The sequence below is a fragment of the Amphiprion ocellaris genome, chromosome 9 (genome assembly GCF_022539595.1).
Source record: "Amphiprion ocellaris isolate individual 3 ecotype Okinawa chromosome 9, ASM2253959v1, whole genome shotgun sequence".
NCBI classification, from domain to species: domain Eukaryota; kingdom Metazoa; phylum Chordata; class Actinopteri; family Pomacentridae; genus Amphiprion; species Amphiprion ocellaris.
In genome coordinates, this window is record NC_072774.1 from 30,934,025 (window position 1) to 30,947,487 (window position 13,463).

At 41.7% G+C, this 13,463-nt stretch overlaps 1 protein-coding gene across 2 annotated transcripts in view; it reads right to left on the minus strand.

Moving 5' to 3' along the window:
* Window positions 1-67: 67 nt before the first annotated feature.
* klhl32 (kelch-like family member 32) overlaps window positions 68-13,463 on the minus strand; it is a 34,591-nt gene continuing 21,195 nt past the window's right edge. For both annotated transcript variants that reach the window (XM_035945390.2, XM_023264667.3), the window contains exons 6-11: window positions 10,968-11,183; window positions 7,717-8,443; window positions 7,538-7,596; window positions 5,185-5,377; window positions 2,890-2,984; window positions 68-1,494 (exon numbers count right to left, since the gene is read on the minus strand). In XM_035945390.2, the coding sequence (XP_035801283.1) occupies window positions 1,333-1,494; window positions 2,890-2,984; window positions 5,185-5,377; window positions 7,538-7,596; window positions 7,717-8,443; window positions 10,968-11,183 (1,452 nt within the window). In that variant the 3' untranslated portion in view covers window positions 68-1,332. The remainder of the gene's footprint in view (window positions 1,495-2,889; window positions 2,985-5,184; window positions 5,378-7,537; window positions 7,597-7,716; window positions 8,444-10,967; window positions 11,184-13,463) is intronic.

Here is a 13,463-nt window from a genome sequence, read left to right on the forward strand (position 1 = left end):
CACACCACTCTACTTCTTTCCACTGGTATGACCACTAACAACCTTCATAAAATACATTCCAGCACTGTGTATTCATGTACCTTTTTTATTCTGCAAATGCTCCATATATTCTCTCAGACTCATTGCTTTGGGCAGACAAGGGAAGTGCAGGGATTGTGTTTTCTCTCTTTTGTTTACAGTACACTGATTAGCCACAACATTGAAACCACAAACCGATGGAGTGTGTAACATTGATTATCTTATAGTGCAATGTTCTGCTGGGAAACCTTAAGTCCTGGCATTCATGTGGACACTGACACACGCCAACCATTTAAACACTGCTGGAACCCAGGCATGACTATACGTTGTCCCAGAGATCAGACCTGTTTCAGCAGCACAAGGATGACCTGCAAAATAAATGTTTATCAGGTGGTTTTAGTGTTGTGGGTGATCGGTGTCTGTTTTTGAGAATCAACATAATGCAGTACCATACATATACATACTCTGGAGAATATTCAGATGTTTTCTTTATGATGACAATGACCAGACATTCATTTAAACAGTCTTAGGTCCTGAGCATAATAAAAATCTCACACACTTACACAAGTCGACAGCTTATTCACATACAGCAGCATGTCACTGCTTTTACAGAAAATCATTCTTTAAAGTCATTTTTACCTTATTTGAACTAAAAAAAAATGACTGAGTTTCAGCCTCAGGTGCTTGACACTTGTTAACCCAAAATAGATCTGAGTCAACAACAAAACAGGCTTCATCTTCTATATCTTGAAAAACATCAGCGTGTTTTTCAGGCCACCAAAGTGATTATAGAGGTTAGATGGAAATGTTATATAGTGGTTTAAGCTAGAAAGGCTCCTCTAATGGGTCACAAAAAGAACCGTTTCTTTGAGCTCCTGCAGACAGTTGAGCAGTTCAGCAATTTCTACTTACCATAAGTCACTTAATTGTTAATAGGGTTGACATTTTGTTCCCTCTGGGGTTATTTTCCTACCTCCCTGTCTTCACTGCACTTGATGAATGGTGTCTCAGTCTTTGGGGAAATACACCAAATATCCTGTATTATTGTAACAGCTTGTTCAGCAGCTTGTTCCCTAGAAACTTGAAGAATAACATGGCTCTTGTAGATCAGGAGAGTACTATTAATACATATGGGTGTCCCAGAACTCCCTGTGCGCTCCTGTGACAGAGGTGGCAGATTCCCGATTGATTACTATAATCAAGTGGGTTTGTGTCAGTCATTGTTGGCAAGCGCTGACTGTCCAGAGTTTCGCTGAGATGGCTCCGTCCTCTGGGCATGTCTTCAAGTTTTCTGGCATTTTGTTAATCAGCGGTTTACACAGCACCTATCCTGTGATGGGGGACTTGTAGAGTCTGTAGGTTTGGGCAGGTGAAATAAGGAGCGGGGAGGAAACAGGTTGCTATCCCATTGGAGGCAAATGGCAGTGTTGGTCCATAAAAAACCTCCTCCTTGCCCTCCGTGCTGAGATCCAGCACCTGGGAAGAGCAAAATACATATAATAGTATATGGTTCCCTTTATAAAATATAGTTTTACTCTATATCAGTTGTAAATAAGACATAGCAAGCTTTGGGAATAGTTTTTAAGCAGGCTAACAGCATGGTTCTCATGTTGATAATATCAATCCACTACACAGGTAGGGACTGAAAATACCGTGATTTAAAGTGAAATGTCTCAATAACTATTAAAACTTGACACACACATTCATGTTGCCCTCAGGATATGTTGCAATCTCTTTTGTGAGTCTCTGACTTTGGCATCATCATCAAGTCCAAATTTTCATTTGTAAGATACTTTGATTTATGATCAAATACCAAGAAGAATACATGTTCATCAGCCGTAGATGTGCTCTTACCTGTCAGGCTGTAAGCACGTCAACACAGTGAACTAACACGGTCAGCATTTTATTTTATTTATCTTGAGCTTATTTATTTCATCTTATCTTTTCATTTATCCTTGCTGCTATATTGGGGAATGCCGGAACACTGAGCACTTTTTTTTTTGTCTTGTCACTCGATCAAGTACCTGCCTGTCAGGTTCAATGTGTGTTTTGTAATGAAATGCCAAATGAAATTATTTTTTCTGCAAAACAAATCTACCCACGCGTATAAATAATGTAACCTTGAACCTTGATACCAGCCAACATCACCTTGGAAGTGTTGTCACTGTAAGTACATTTTTAAAAAGATACCACTCAGCTCATATATTTAAAAAAATGGCTTTGATTTAATAATATAGAATAATAAGAAAAAAATAAGATTTTGCATGATAAAGTATACTTTCCAATTTTCATACAAAACAATGATATACATGTGATTAAAACCACCTAGTACTAAACTCTGAAAGTAGTTTTCTTCTTGCCTTCTTGGATGTACCTTTTAATCAATAAATTCTAAGTCTTTGTTCTCCTATATAATTATCCAAGAGAAAAGTCAATTACAGCTTCTTAGTTCCCAACTGGAATTGAATAGAAACAGCTGTCCTTGTTAAAACTACCCAGTCTTCACATGCCCATCATGCACACTACTCAAATTCCAGTAGCTGTTATAACTTTGGAGGAAAGAAAAAAATCTGATGCAGTTCCAGAAGTGGAGGTTGTGGGTTAAATCTGACATATACAGTATACATCTTCAGTACTGTTTTTTCAGAAATCTGTGACATTTAATCTTCACCTTTACGTTGAAGCTGAAAAACTGGTACTCTAAACAGAATTCGTCAAGGCCACGGCTCACTGTCTAAGAATACAAGCTGCACCGTGTAATTAATCATTTGTGGGCTGCTGCATTGTATGAGCAGCACAGTTCCAACAGATGAGCTCAATTGATATCACTTGATCTGATAATTCTCTAAATCCAACATCCACACCTCTCACCTGAATGCATGCCAAAGGCTCATTAGTCCAAATGGAGTATCCTCCAACCACATAGATCCTGTCATCGTGGACGGCCACTCCGGACTCGTTTTGACCTGAAGGAGGACAGAGCCAACACAATGCTTCACTGTGCCAAGCAGAGGGCATTCTGACAATATGACTCCCGCGTCCCCCAGGAGGCTGAGAGGGAGATAAATGGAGAAAGATGGGGCAAGGGCGGGAGTGTATGGAGAGCTAAGATTGAGCTCCTGTTGTCTTTCTGTGACTTTGTCTTTAAACTTTTACAGATATAATAAGAGGAGAGGATCCAAGAACAGGGGGGGAAAGTCAAACAGGAGTAGAGGAGGAGGGAGGAAACATAAAGTCACCTGGAATGTAAAGCTTGAGAATCTATAACATGAAATGAAAAAACAATCTGATCACAACATCCTGCATGATAGAATGTGTTTAAGTGCCTATACTCCATTCCACTACCACCCTGGAGGCTAATGACACAGCATACCCACAGGTTCAACACGGACACGTATGTGTTTTAACTGTACATCATCTTACCGCCTACTCACAAACAGCAGGGAGGTTTAATGTGTTGTTTTCAATCTGATGAGAAGAGGGGGAGGGAGCTGTACTCATCCTAAGGTCATATGTACCACATATGTACACTACATCTTTGGAATTAACTTTATATTTTGTTCCAGATAGAGTTAACATCAAACCCCTTAAAACTTGGTTTCAGATCTAAAGTGTTTTACTTCAACAGTAAACAGTGATGGTTAAATAAACAGCCATTTAAAGTTACAAGATCAAACCAAGGTGGGCCACATTTAACTGACAGTGACCCATTCAAATGTTGCTGTCACAGCTGAGTATGTGTCATTTTCATTTCATTACATTTTCATTTCTTTATCTATTTTGCCTGGACAGTGCATATTAATGAACATACAATCTCATAAGTTTACACAAGGTTGCAGTAAATAAGCCAAATTTAGCACAAGTGCTAATTCCCAGCCGTTGCCCATCACTTTTAACTGAAAAAGCCAAAAATTTCAACTGTATATGAAGTATGAACGTAGCATATGAGTCTGAAAAATTAAGTCAATGCAGAGGTGACATAAATGTACGTTATTTCTAATGGCCAGCAGGGGGCAACACCTCTGGTTACAAAAAGATGTTAGTATTTATCTACTTTTTCCTTGATTTATTACCTCAGGAAACATTTTCCTAATAGGTTTCTGGTCTCAAATGCTAGTTTTAAATCTCATTAAAGACAACATGATGTTAGTTTTGTAAATTATGGTCAGATTTAGAATGAAATGGCTTCCATATGGGCGTGCGTAGTGTCTTCAGTTTTCTATATGTATTAAAAATCCAAATATGTGTCTTCTTTTATAAATATATTTTAAATAAACCTGCAGTAACTGATTTGGTGACCTTCTGGGGTCACACAAAGCTCTGGAGATATATATAGATTTAAAGTTCACTTTCAGCTGATGCAGAGCAGCTGTTTTTTTAGCTCTGTTTTAGGTCTCCACCAACGCTTAAGAGAAATATCTCATTCTTTAGATGCTAAATGCAACAAAGTGTCATTGTACATGCATTTAGACTGAGGCTAAAGTGGTTTCGGGCACTGTGTGCAGTTTGACTGGACAGGGCCGCAGTTGTAAAGAAACATTTTTAGGAATACGCTTTTTCCCAAGAGTCACATTAGACAACTCATATGTCTCATTTATGAAACTCCAGCCAGACTTAGTTTAGAATACAGACTGGAGACAAAGGAATAGCTAGTATGGCTCTGTCCAAAGCTACAAAATCCACCAACTAACACTTCTAAATCTCACTATTAATACCCTTCATCTGGTTTGTTTCATCCTTACAACCCTAATCCTTAAAACCCAAGTGTAAAAATAAAAACAAATTGTAGTTTTATGGAGGATAACATAGTAGACAGCGTATTTCCCCAGTAAAGTGAATTCAAAAGATTTGGCTCAGCAGACGTGGGTTTTCTGTATTTTTAGGCAGACACGGAGCTAGTTGTTTTGGCCCATTTCTAGTCTTTATCCTAAGATAGGCTAACCATCTCCTTCATATTTAGCGTAAAGACAAGAGAGTGGTAACAATCATCCCATCTAGCTGCAATTTCCATGTCACTTTCAGCTTTGCTTTTACTGTTTTAGGAGCGTTGGAAGAAAGAAACACCATCATGTAGGTTGGCCAGTTGTTCACAATCAACTGCTTAGTTATCTCCGGCACCAATTAGAGTGTTTATGCTTCATGCGGTGGTTGTATTACGCTGCCCACCTGTGAGGAGGCTGAAGGAGCAGCGCGTCCATTGGTCCAGGTCCATGTTGTAGGAGTCGATGTGACGGACCAGGATGCGGTCGTTGTTGTAATCCAGGTCGTTCCCGCCGAGCACGTAGAGCTGCCTCCTCACCGCCGCCATGACGTGGTACACTCGCCTCTGCAACATGGGGCTGCGGGCCAACCACTGGTCCTGAGGAGGAGGTGGAGGTGGGGGAGAAAAAGGAAGATGGATTTGAAGAAAGAAGGGAGAAAATGAGAGATGTAGTACAAAGAGGGAGGGAAAGAGAAACAGAGAGGGTGGAAAAGGAAAGGAGGATGAATAAGAAGATTAATATTTAAGCATATCCATGCATGGGTAATTGATGTATGCTCAGTGCTAGATAAATAACGTGACACTGGAGCTCTGGTTTGTACTAATGACTTCCCTCCCTATTTCTAATCATATGTTTCAGCCACTCCATTTTACACCAAGGATCCCTGCTCATTTCACTAAGTGTGTCGAAGCTTATTTTGTGTCAGCGTGTGTGTGTGTGTGTGAGTGTGAGTGCTTGATTGAGGCAGAGAATGAGAAAGAGAGAGAGTGTGTGTGTGTGTGTGTGTGTGTGTGTGTGTGTGTGTGTGTGTGTGTGTGTGTGTGTGTGTGTGTGTGTGTGTGTGTGTGTGTCTGCTGGGAGCTGACGGGTGGCCATCTGTTGAGGGTAGAGTGGGTGGGGGGTTGCTGTTGCTCTGGCAGGTGAATGTAGATTCATGGTGAATACAAATGAGACTCTCTCCCTCTCTTTCACTCGCTTCTTCGTTCCCTCGCTTCCACGCAGACATGTACAAACACATACCCATATGGATATGCACCTTACGCATATATACACTGCATACCTCCAGACTATATACAGCCTCACTGCCACCCAGGCCTCTTTAACAGCTGGTTCTTATACATACACAAACAGAAACTGCAGCTTACTACAATCCAGTGTGGGGAGCTGTGTGTCCAAACACAGAAATTATATTAAATGTCAAATTTTCTTATCCATGATGCACCGAAAGAGATGAACGTGCCCATATGATTGCTTACTTTGTATTGAAGATGAAAGGTTGTAACCTTGTAGAAGTAATATTCAGAGGATTTACATTAACAGGCCTGTACCAGTAGGGGTTTTGTTTGTTGTTGTATCTACAAACACGATTGATGGACTACGAGTCCCATACACAGTACTTTACTGAAGAAGAAGTAAGCTAAAGTTTCAAGATTTCATTATGTAGTTCCTCTATTTTCCAGGATGTCAGTTATTTCCATTAATTTCCAAATGGTGCGAAAATCAATTAGCAAACACTTGATACCTGTCTGCTTTCAGTTTCTGCAACGAAAAAGGCCATTATTGTTACACCAACGCTGTTCTGGCGCACTTTTTTTTTTTTTTTTAAAGCAAGCACTACATCACCTCACAACAAAAAAAATGTCATTCAAAGCAGCCTTAAACAGGTAGGAACACTGAGAAACAGACTTTTAACTGATCCTGATGAGGGTCAAAACATGTTGAAATCACAATAAGTTGCTCTTAATACAACATCTGCACAGAAGTGAATGAAACCTATTGGCTTCCTGGCAGAGAAGTGGCTGAATTTTCATTCCTAACAATAAAATTATTAGTTGATTTGTTCCGGACACTAAGGAGCAGCATAACAAGCTGTACATATTGACATATTATAACTTTAAATGTGTTTGCTTACAGTTATTTATCCATATCCAGAAGACATGGAGCAACACTTGCATTCATTTAAAGTCCTGCTTCTGACTGCCTGGCAAATTTATGTCTGGTACTTATTAAATAAACCAATCTAACTCTATTTGATCTCCATGGGCTCCGGAGGGAAAATATGAATCTTTTTAGTTTGTTAAATGCTGCATTATGTTTACCAGCTAGTCGCTAATTTTATCTGTCTTCTGTTTGGTCCTGGGCAGCTTGTGTACAGGGGGTTTATCAGATCTTTTTTTTAAATGATAACAGCTGCTTACTGCTGCTAGCAAAGAAGGGAGCAGGGAAAGGGAACCAAAACAGTAAAGTTACAGGCTGTAAAACCAAAAAAGTGTGTTAAAAAGCTGTAGAGTTTGATGGTAATGGTAATTTGATGGTAATTTTCTGTAAGTTTTCACTATAAGCAACCCCTCTCACATTATTCAGTTTCTCCATGCATTGATTACATAAAAAAAATACTGACTTGAGGGAATATGGTCAGCAATAACACAGTATACTAAACTATTCAAGTACACAGTTGTAATAGGATAAAACATTCAAACGCCTGTAAGACTCCTTTGTTCAATACATAAAGCCAGATCTCACTACTTCATAGTTACCTGTTCTGGGTCGTACACCATCAGCCGATTTTGGTACTGAGCAGTGTTTGTTACTCCACCTGCAACACAAAGAACAACACCCTGGAATCTGTGTGTTTATGCATGTATATACAGGGACTAAACAGAAACACTTTTAGGAGAGTGTGTATGTTGACTTCTTCTTCTGTCTCCTTGAGTACCTGAGACCCAGAGCAGGCTGTCAGCCACACAGCCGGCGTGGCAGGACAGTGAGCGGTCGAACGGCTGGACAAACATCCATTTATTCCTCTTGGGACAGTAGCGCTCCACAGAGGGCAGCACCTGTCTCAGCTCATTCCTGCCCCCCACTGCGTACAGGTACTGACCCAGGGCTCCCAGGACAAAGTGTTCTCTGCAGGCCTTCATGGGGGCAATCTCAGTCCACTGGTTGCCCCTGGGGTCGTATCTACAGGCAGTCCGTACGGCACACGTCCTCCCAGTGGCGTGCTCCACTTCGCCGCCCACAACAAATAAGAAGTTCCCCATCACAGCCACGCAGTGGTGGCTGCGCCCGGTGGGCATGGGTGCCAGCTCGCTCCAGTTGGACCCGCCTGCCACGCGTACATGCTCCTGTGCAGCTGGGTTGAAGTACCGCAGCTCCCTGACTCTGCTCACTTCACGCTTGCGCCCCCCGACTATGTAGAGGGTGAGGGACTGGAAGCGAGGCCTGGTGCGAGCTGACTGGTGGAGGGGCTGAGCGAAGGTGGAGTGGTGGTAGTCCAGGGCCTCGTCCACCAGGGCGGCAGCGGTGGGGCTGGACTGGACCAGAGGATGGCTACGGGCGAGGTGGTGCAGGGTGGGCACGTCCATCAGGCCGTAGCGGACGTGCTGCAGCAGATCCTCGGTGTACTGATATCGACAGTCGTGTTCCAGCCACAAAACCACCAACTAAATACAGAAAAAAAGGAAACACCAGCAGTCATTACCATCTGAAATGGGAAACATTTTGTCATATAAAGTTAGCCTATAATACTACCAAAATTTAGCATGTCATGACATTTTAAAGCACAATTTGTTAACTGTCAAATTACTGTTCCACTAAGAGATTACAGTTTAAATGGGGTACATCATTTTAAATTCACTGTGCGTTGCCGTCTTTTATACATTATTGATGAAATAAGTTCAGTTTAATATGGCTTTGATATTCTGACATAGATTTTTGCACAAAGTCAAGGGGATAATCCAGAGAAAATAATAACAACTCTGAGGAGATCTTTGATTTCTTTTCATGTTTAATTTGAACCAAAAAGCTCCACAGCCTCGTCATTTTCATCCAGTCAATTCAAAAAGAAAAATGAGGAGGAGGAAGAATACGATAATACAAGACAAGAAGTTGAGAACAGAGAGAGGGAAGACGGAATAAACGGTCCAAAAGGAAAGGAAAGAAAATATGAAACGAATAAAAGATTAGAGGACAAACAAGGGAAGAAAAAACAAGAAGTGAGGAAAGAAACGATTGAAGGACTGCTAATCAGAATTATTTTTCTAGACACCTATAGGCTATTATGGCAAGATTGAGGAAAAGCTAGCACTGGAGCCTTAGCTGCCAACACACACACAAACACACACACACACACGCACGCACGCGCACACAAGCATTTATTAATCAGCAGCATTCAATATACAGACTGCAAATATCCACAGGCGCCCTCCTTTGTTTAATGCAGGCGAACTGGGTAGCAGGGAAGGGATTTAATTGAACTGGAGAGCAGTGGAAGGTTATTTAGCTGCGACGAGGTGTGAATGTGGGCGAAATGACTGGAGATCACTGATACCATTATCAGGAAAACAAAGTGGTTTTTAAAGCAGTCGTTGCAGAGACTGAGAACTTATTACGGCGGAATAAAGGCAAGTTTTGGGGGGGCGGAATGGACACGAGGAAGAACAAATCAAATTCACAATAACACAGCTGATATAAAAACACAGGATCTGGTGAGTGTGACGTGACGTGTGCACTATCTCTACTCTACAAACTGTCTTTCCTTTATGTCCCCTTCTCAAGGTGTGAATATGCAACAAACATGCAAGTCAGGCTTCTGTCTTTTTGCGGTATCTGTGCCACTCTCCTGTCTCTTCCTCCCTTTCCTCTATTGCTCACCCCGCCTCCCTCCTCCTCATCGCTCTGAAGTGACAGTGTGTGTGTGTGTGTGTGTGTGTGTGTGCGTGTGTGTGTGTGTGTGCACTACGGCAGCTGACTGTGAAGGTCACGCTGCATCACACAACTTCCTCGGGGCACAGAATAAATCAACTCCCTCCTTCCACTGAAAGAGAAAGTGTGTGAGAAAGAGAGTGTGTGTTGGTGAAAAGGGGAGGGAAAGAGATAGTGAGGGAGAGAGGTAAAGGGGAGGAGGGGAAGCTCCAGGAAGGCAGAGCAAAGGATGGCAAGAAAGAAAAAGAGAGAGAGAGGGGGGGGGGGGAAGAAAAAAAACAAAGGCAGAGAAAATGTGATTTCCAGAGCGTGAGAGACTCTAAGAAAACTCTGAGTGACGATGATTGACGTCCGAGCTATATCGGTCCGGTATTGCCGCGCCACCCTCCAGCCCCCCATCCTTTCGGACGACAGCCCCCGCTTGCTGTTCGCTTCCGTCTGATGCCCAAATTAACCTTCTGGGCGAAGTGAAGGAGGCCCAAAGCAGCCTAATCAGAGGCTGATTATGGCGGCGGCGGCTGGCTAAAGGGTCAGGGTAATTGTGCCATCAGAGGCCTGATTGTTTTCAATCAGACGGGCGGCCGAGTGACAGCTGGGGGATTGGGGCCCTGATGGAGCCGCGGTGGGCCTAATCAGAGAAGAGAAGGGGAGAAAAGAAAGAGAGGGAGAAAGAACTGAGGTGGAGGGGGGAGGTAGTGGGAGTGGTGCGGGGGCTGATTGGTGCAAATGAACAGTCAAAACGGCGAGTCCCCACCCCGCTACTGCCTGCTTCACTCCACAATCCCTGCAGTTCATCCCATGCACGCTGCCATGGGATGCATGGACTGACAGCATCTTGTGCAGTCAGAAACAGTCCTTCACGTTGCATATCCTCATTTATTTAAACAAACAGTATATGAGACGCAGATGGCAGTGTTTAATTTGTCGCGTATTGCTCTGTGCGTGTGTGTGCGTGTGTGTGTGTGTGTGTGTGTGTGTGTGTGTGTGTGTCTGTGCGTGTGTGTGTGTGTTTGTGTGTGTGTGTGTGTGTGTGTCTGTGCGTGTGTGTGTGTGTGTGTGTTTCTGTGTCATATGTACTGAGAAGTTTGGTGCCAAGATGCAATTTGTTCAGCAGATATGATTGTTTCTCACTTCCCTTTTCATCTAAATATTACCATAACACTGAGCTTTAACACTTTAACACTGCATCACATGGAAAACTCATGCCCACATCACTCACACACACACACACACACACACACACGCGAGCTTCCAGAGCCGTACCTTCCATATCTCCTCCTCGCTCAGGGAGGTGAGACGGTCGCTCTTCAGCACCTCCCTGAGGAGGCGGTAGGGCAGCTGCAGAGCTTCGTCCTTCCGGCTCTGGCTCAGCTCAGACAGATGCTCCACCAGGAAGCCCACCACGGCCTCCTCTAAGGCGGGGAGGTGGAACAGGTCGGCCACGCGGTACAGCTCCAGGTAGTTCACGCTGCTCAGCTCCTGGGGGATGAATATATAAAAAAAACACACAGAGATGAATGGATGCTTTCACCATCAACAACAGTTACAAGGCTTCAGAGACAGCTGTCAGATCATGTGACTCTTCAAATACACCAATGAGGAGGACGTTTGTGAGAAAGAGTCTATATAAATAGACATTTAAAGAGTGGTTATGGGTGGTAACTTACTGGCAAAACATATGCCATGTGAATCTTCACTCTGATAAGAAAGTGGAGCAACAATTTTTAGGTTTCAAATGATCCTGATCAGCTCCAATAAGTTGGAATTATTTTATTAAGCTGGTGTATAAAAAATGTACTTATGTAAAAGTCCATTTAGTTTTTTTTTTTTTGGTATCATTTAGTCTGTAGAGGGTCATATTTGCAAATTATAATGGTAGAAAAGTTGGAGAAACACACTCAATCCCAAAACATATACACATATAAGCCACATGTATATACATATGCATTAACTCTGCTTTAATTTCAGTGTCATGACAACATCACAGATGCCAAATGGAGACAGTCAGAGAGACAGAAAGGGTGAAATACAAGAAATGAAAGTCTGACTAGTGGAATAAGACTGCCATCTTCTGGTTGTCCTTCAGCACATGCAAACAAGCGGCTACATTCTACATCCTTCATTTCATAATGTAATGCTAATAATGTGAAACCTTATGGATCTGCCACTGTAAAAGCAGACATTTGACCTGAAATTGTAATTTACTACTACTACTACTATTTTGCAAGCAAAAAAGTATGTAGTGTGTATCTCAATTCTGAAAAGTCAGAATCAGGAGTCAGAGCAAAAAGGCACATAGGCCACGGGTGTCAAACAATTGGCCTGCAGGCCAAAATCGGCCCACTAGAGGGTCCAATCCGGCCCACAGGATGATTTCGCAAAATGTAAAAATTACAAAGGTGAAAATGCATCCTTACTGTGAAAATATTTAAAGGCATTGAACATTGTGCAATATAATGTCAGTCAGCAGCTTCAGTACAGCAGAGTCTGGTTTGATGGAACTTAATTGTTAATGCACTGCCACAACTTTTATGCATTTTTGTGTATAAATTTTATACATTTACAATGCAGGGGGATAACTCAACCTATTCCTTAATACTTCCCACTTTAGGTTGTGTGGTGCGGCAGGATTACTACACAGACGTGGAAATGATTGTAAATTTAAGTTGTATAATATTATATTGTTCAGTTCCAGATACCTGTGACTAAATGTTTTGTGCCTTTGTCGACTCTGTGAGTTGTAATGTGGAAATGATAAACTGGAGCACAATATTGTTGAAATTGCTCTTATTTCCCTTCAAAAAATTCAAGTTGTTCATAGTGTCTTGTAAAAAATTGTTAATTAAATGTGAACATTTTCAGTATAGATAGATAGAGATAGATACTTTATTAATCCCGAGGGAAATTCAAGAAAAACAAATCCATATTCATAGGTTATATAATAATACATAGCTGATGCGTGTAGAAAAAGTTGAAAAAAAAAGCTAAAAACAGTTAACAAACTTGGACACAGACGGAGCTAGTGAAGAGGCCGCTACTCGCGTCGGTGCCAGAAGTGATATGAATGTACTTTTTTGCACTAAAACAAAGGGAAAAATTTGGATCTGTCATTATTTATAGGTTATTATGGTATGATTTTACTGGTCTGGCCCATTTAAGATCAAATTGGGCTGAATGTGGCCCCTGAACTAAAATCAGTCTGACACTCCTGATACAGGTCTTATTAAAATGATGATTATACAAATAATCACAATGACAGAAACACATTAATACCAGTTAAAATGACGCTGCAGTGCACAGCAAGTACAGTACTGATCATTATTCAGCACTCAATTAACTTCATCAGTATCCGTGGGATCATACAGATGATTGACCAGCTGATATATCTGATTTTCAATCAGCTACTGCAGTGTGTATCAGGAAATCAATGTTATTGGCCTGTCTTTACTCCAATCAAATAGCAAATACAACAGTCAGCGGATATGACAGTTGTGTTGAGCACACAAAACAAAATGAACAAAAAATAAATAAATAAATAAACAACAAAGAAAAGCAGTTTGCCATTTTCTTTCTAATGAGATGTGGTCTGCTCTTGAATGCAAGTCAACAGAGATTATTCCTTTATGACCACCAGATGGCACATCAGAGCCATTTTTACCATTGTGATGTAACGCTACAGACCTGGATGGTAAAATACAGCATAAAAAGGTTCCTGTGGGGGAGATTTGAGGACACAGGATTAAATAATAAAGTGTGCAG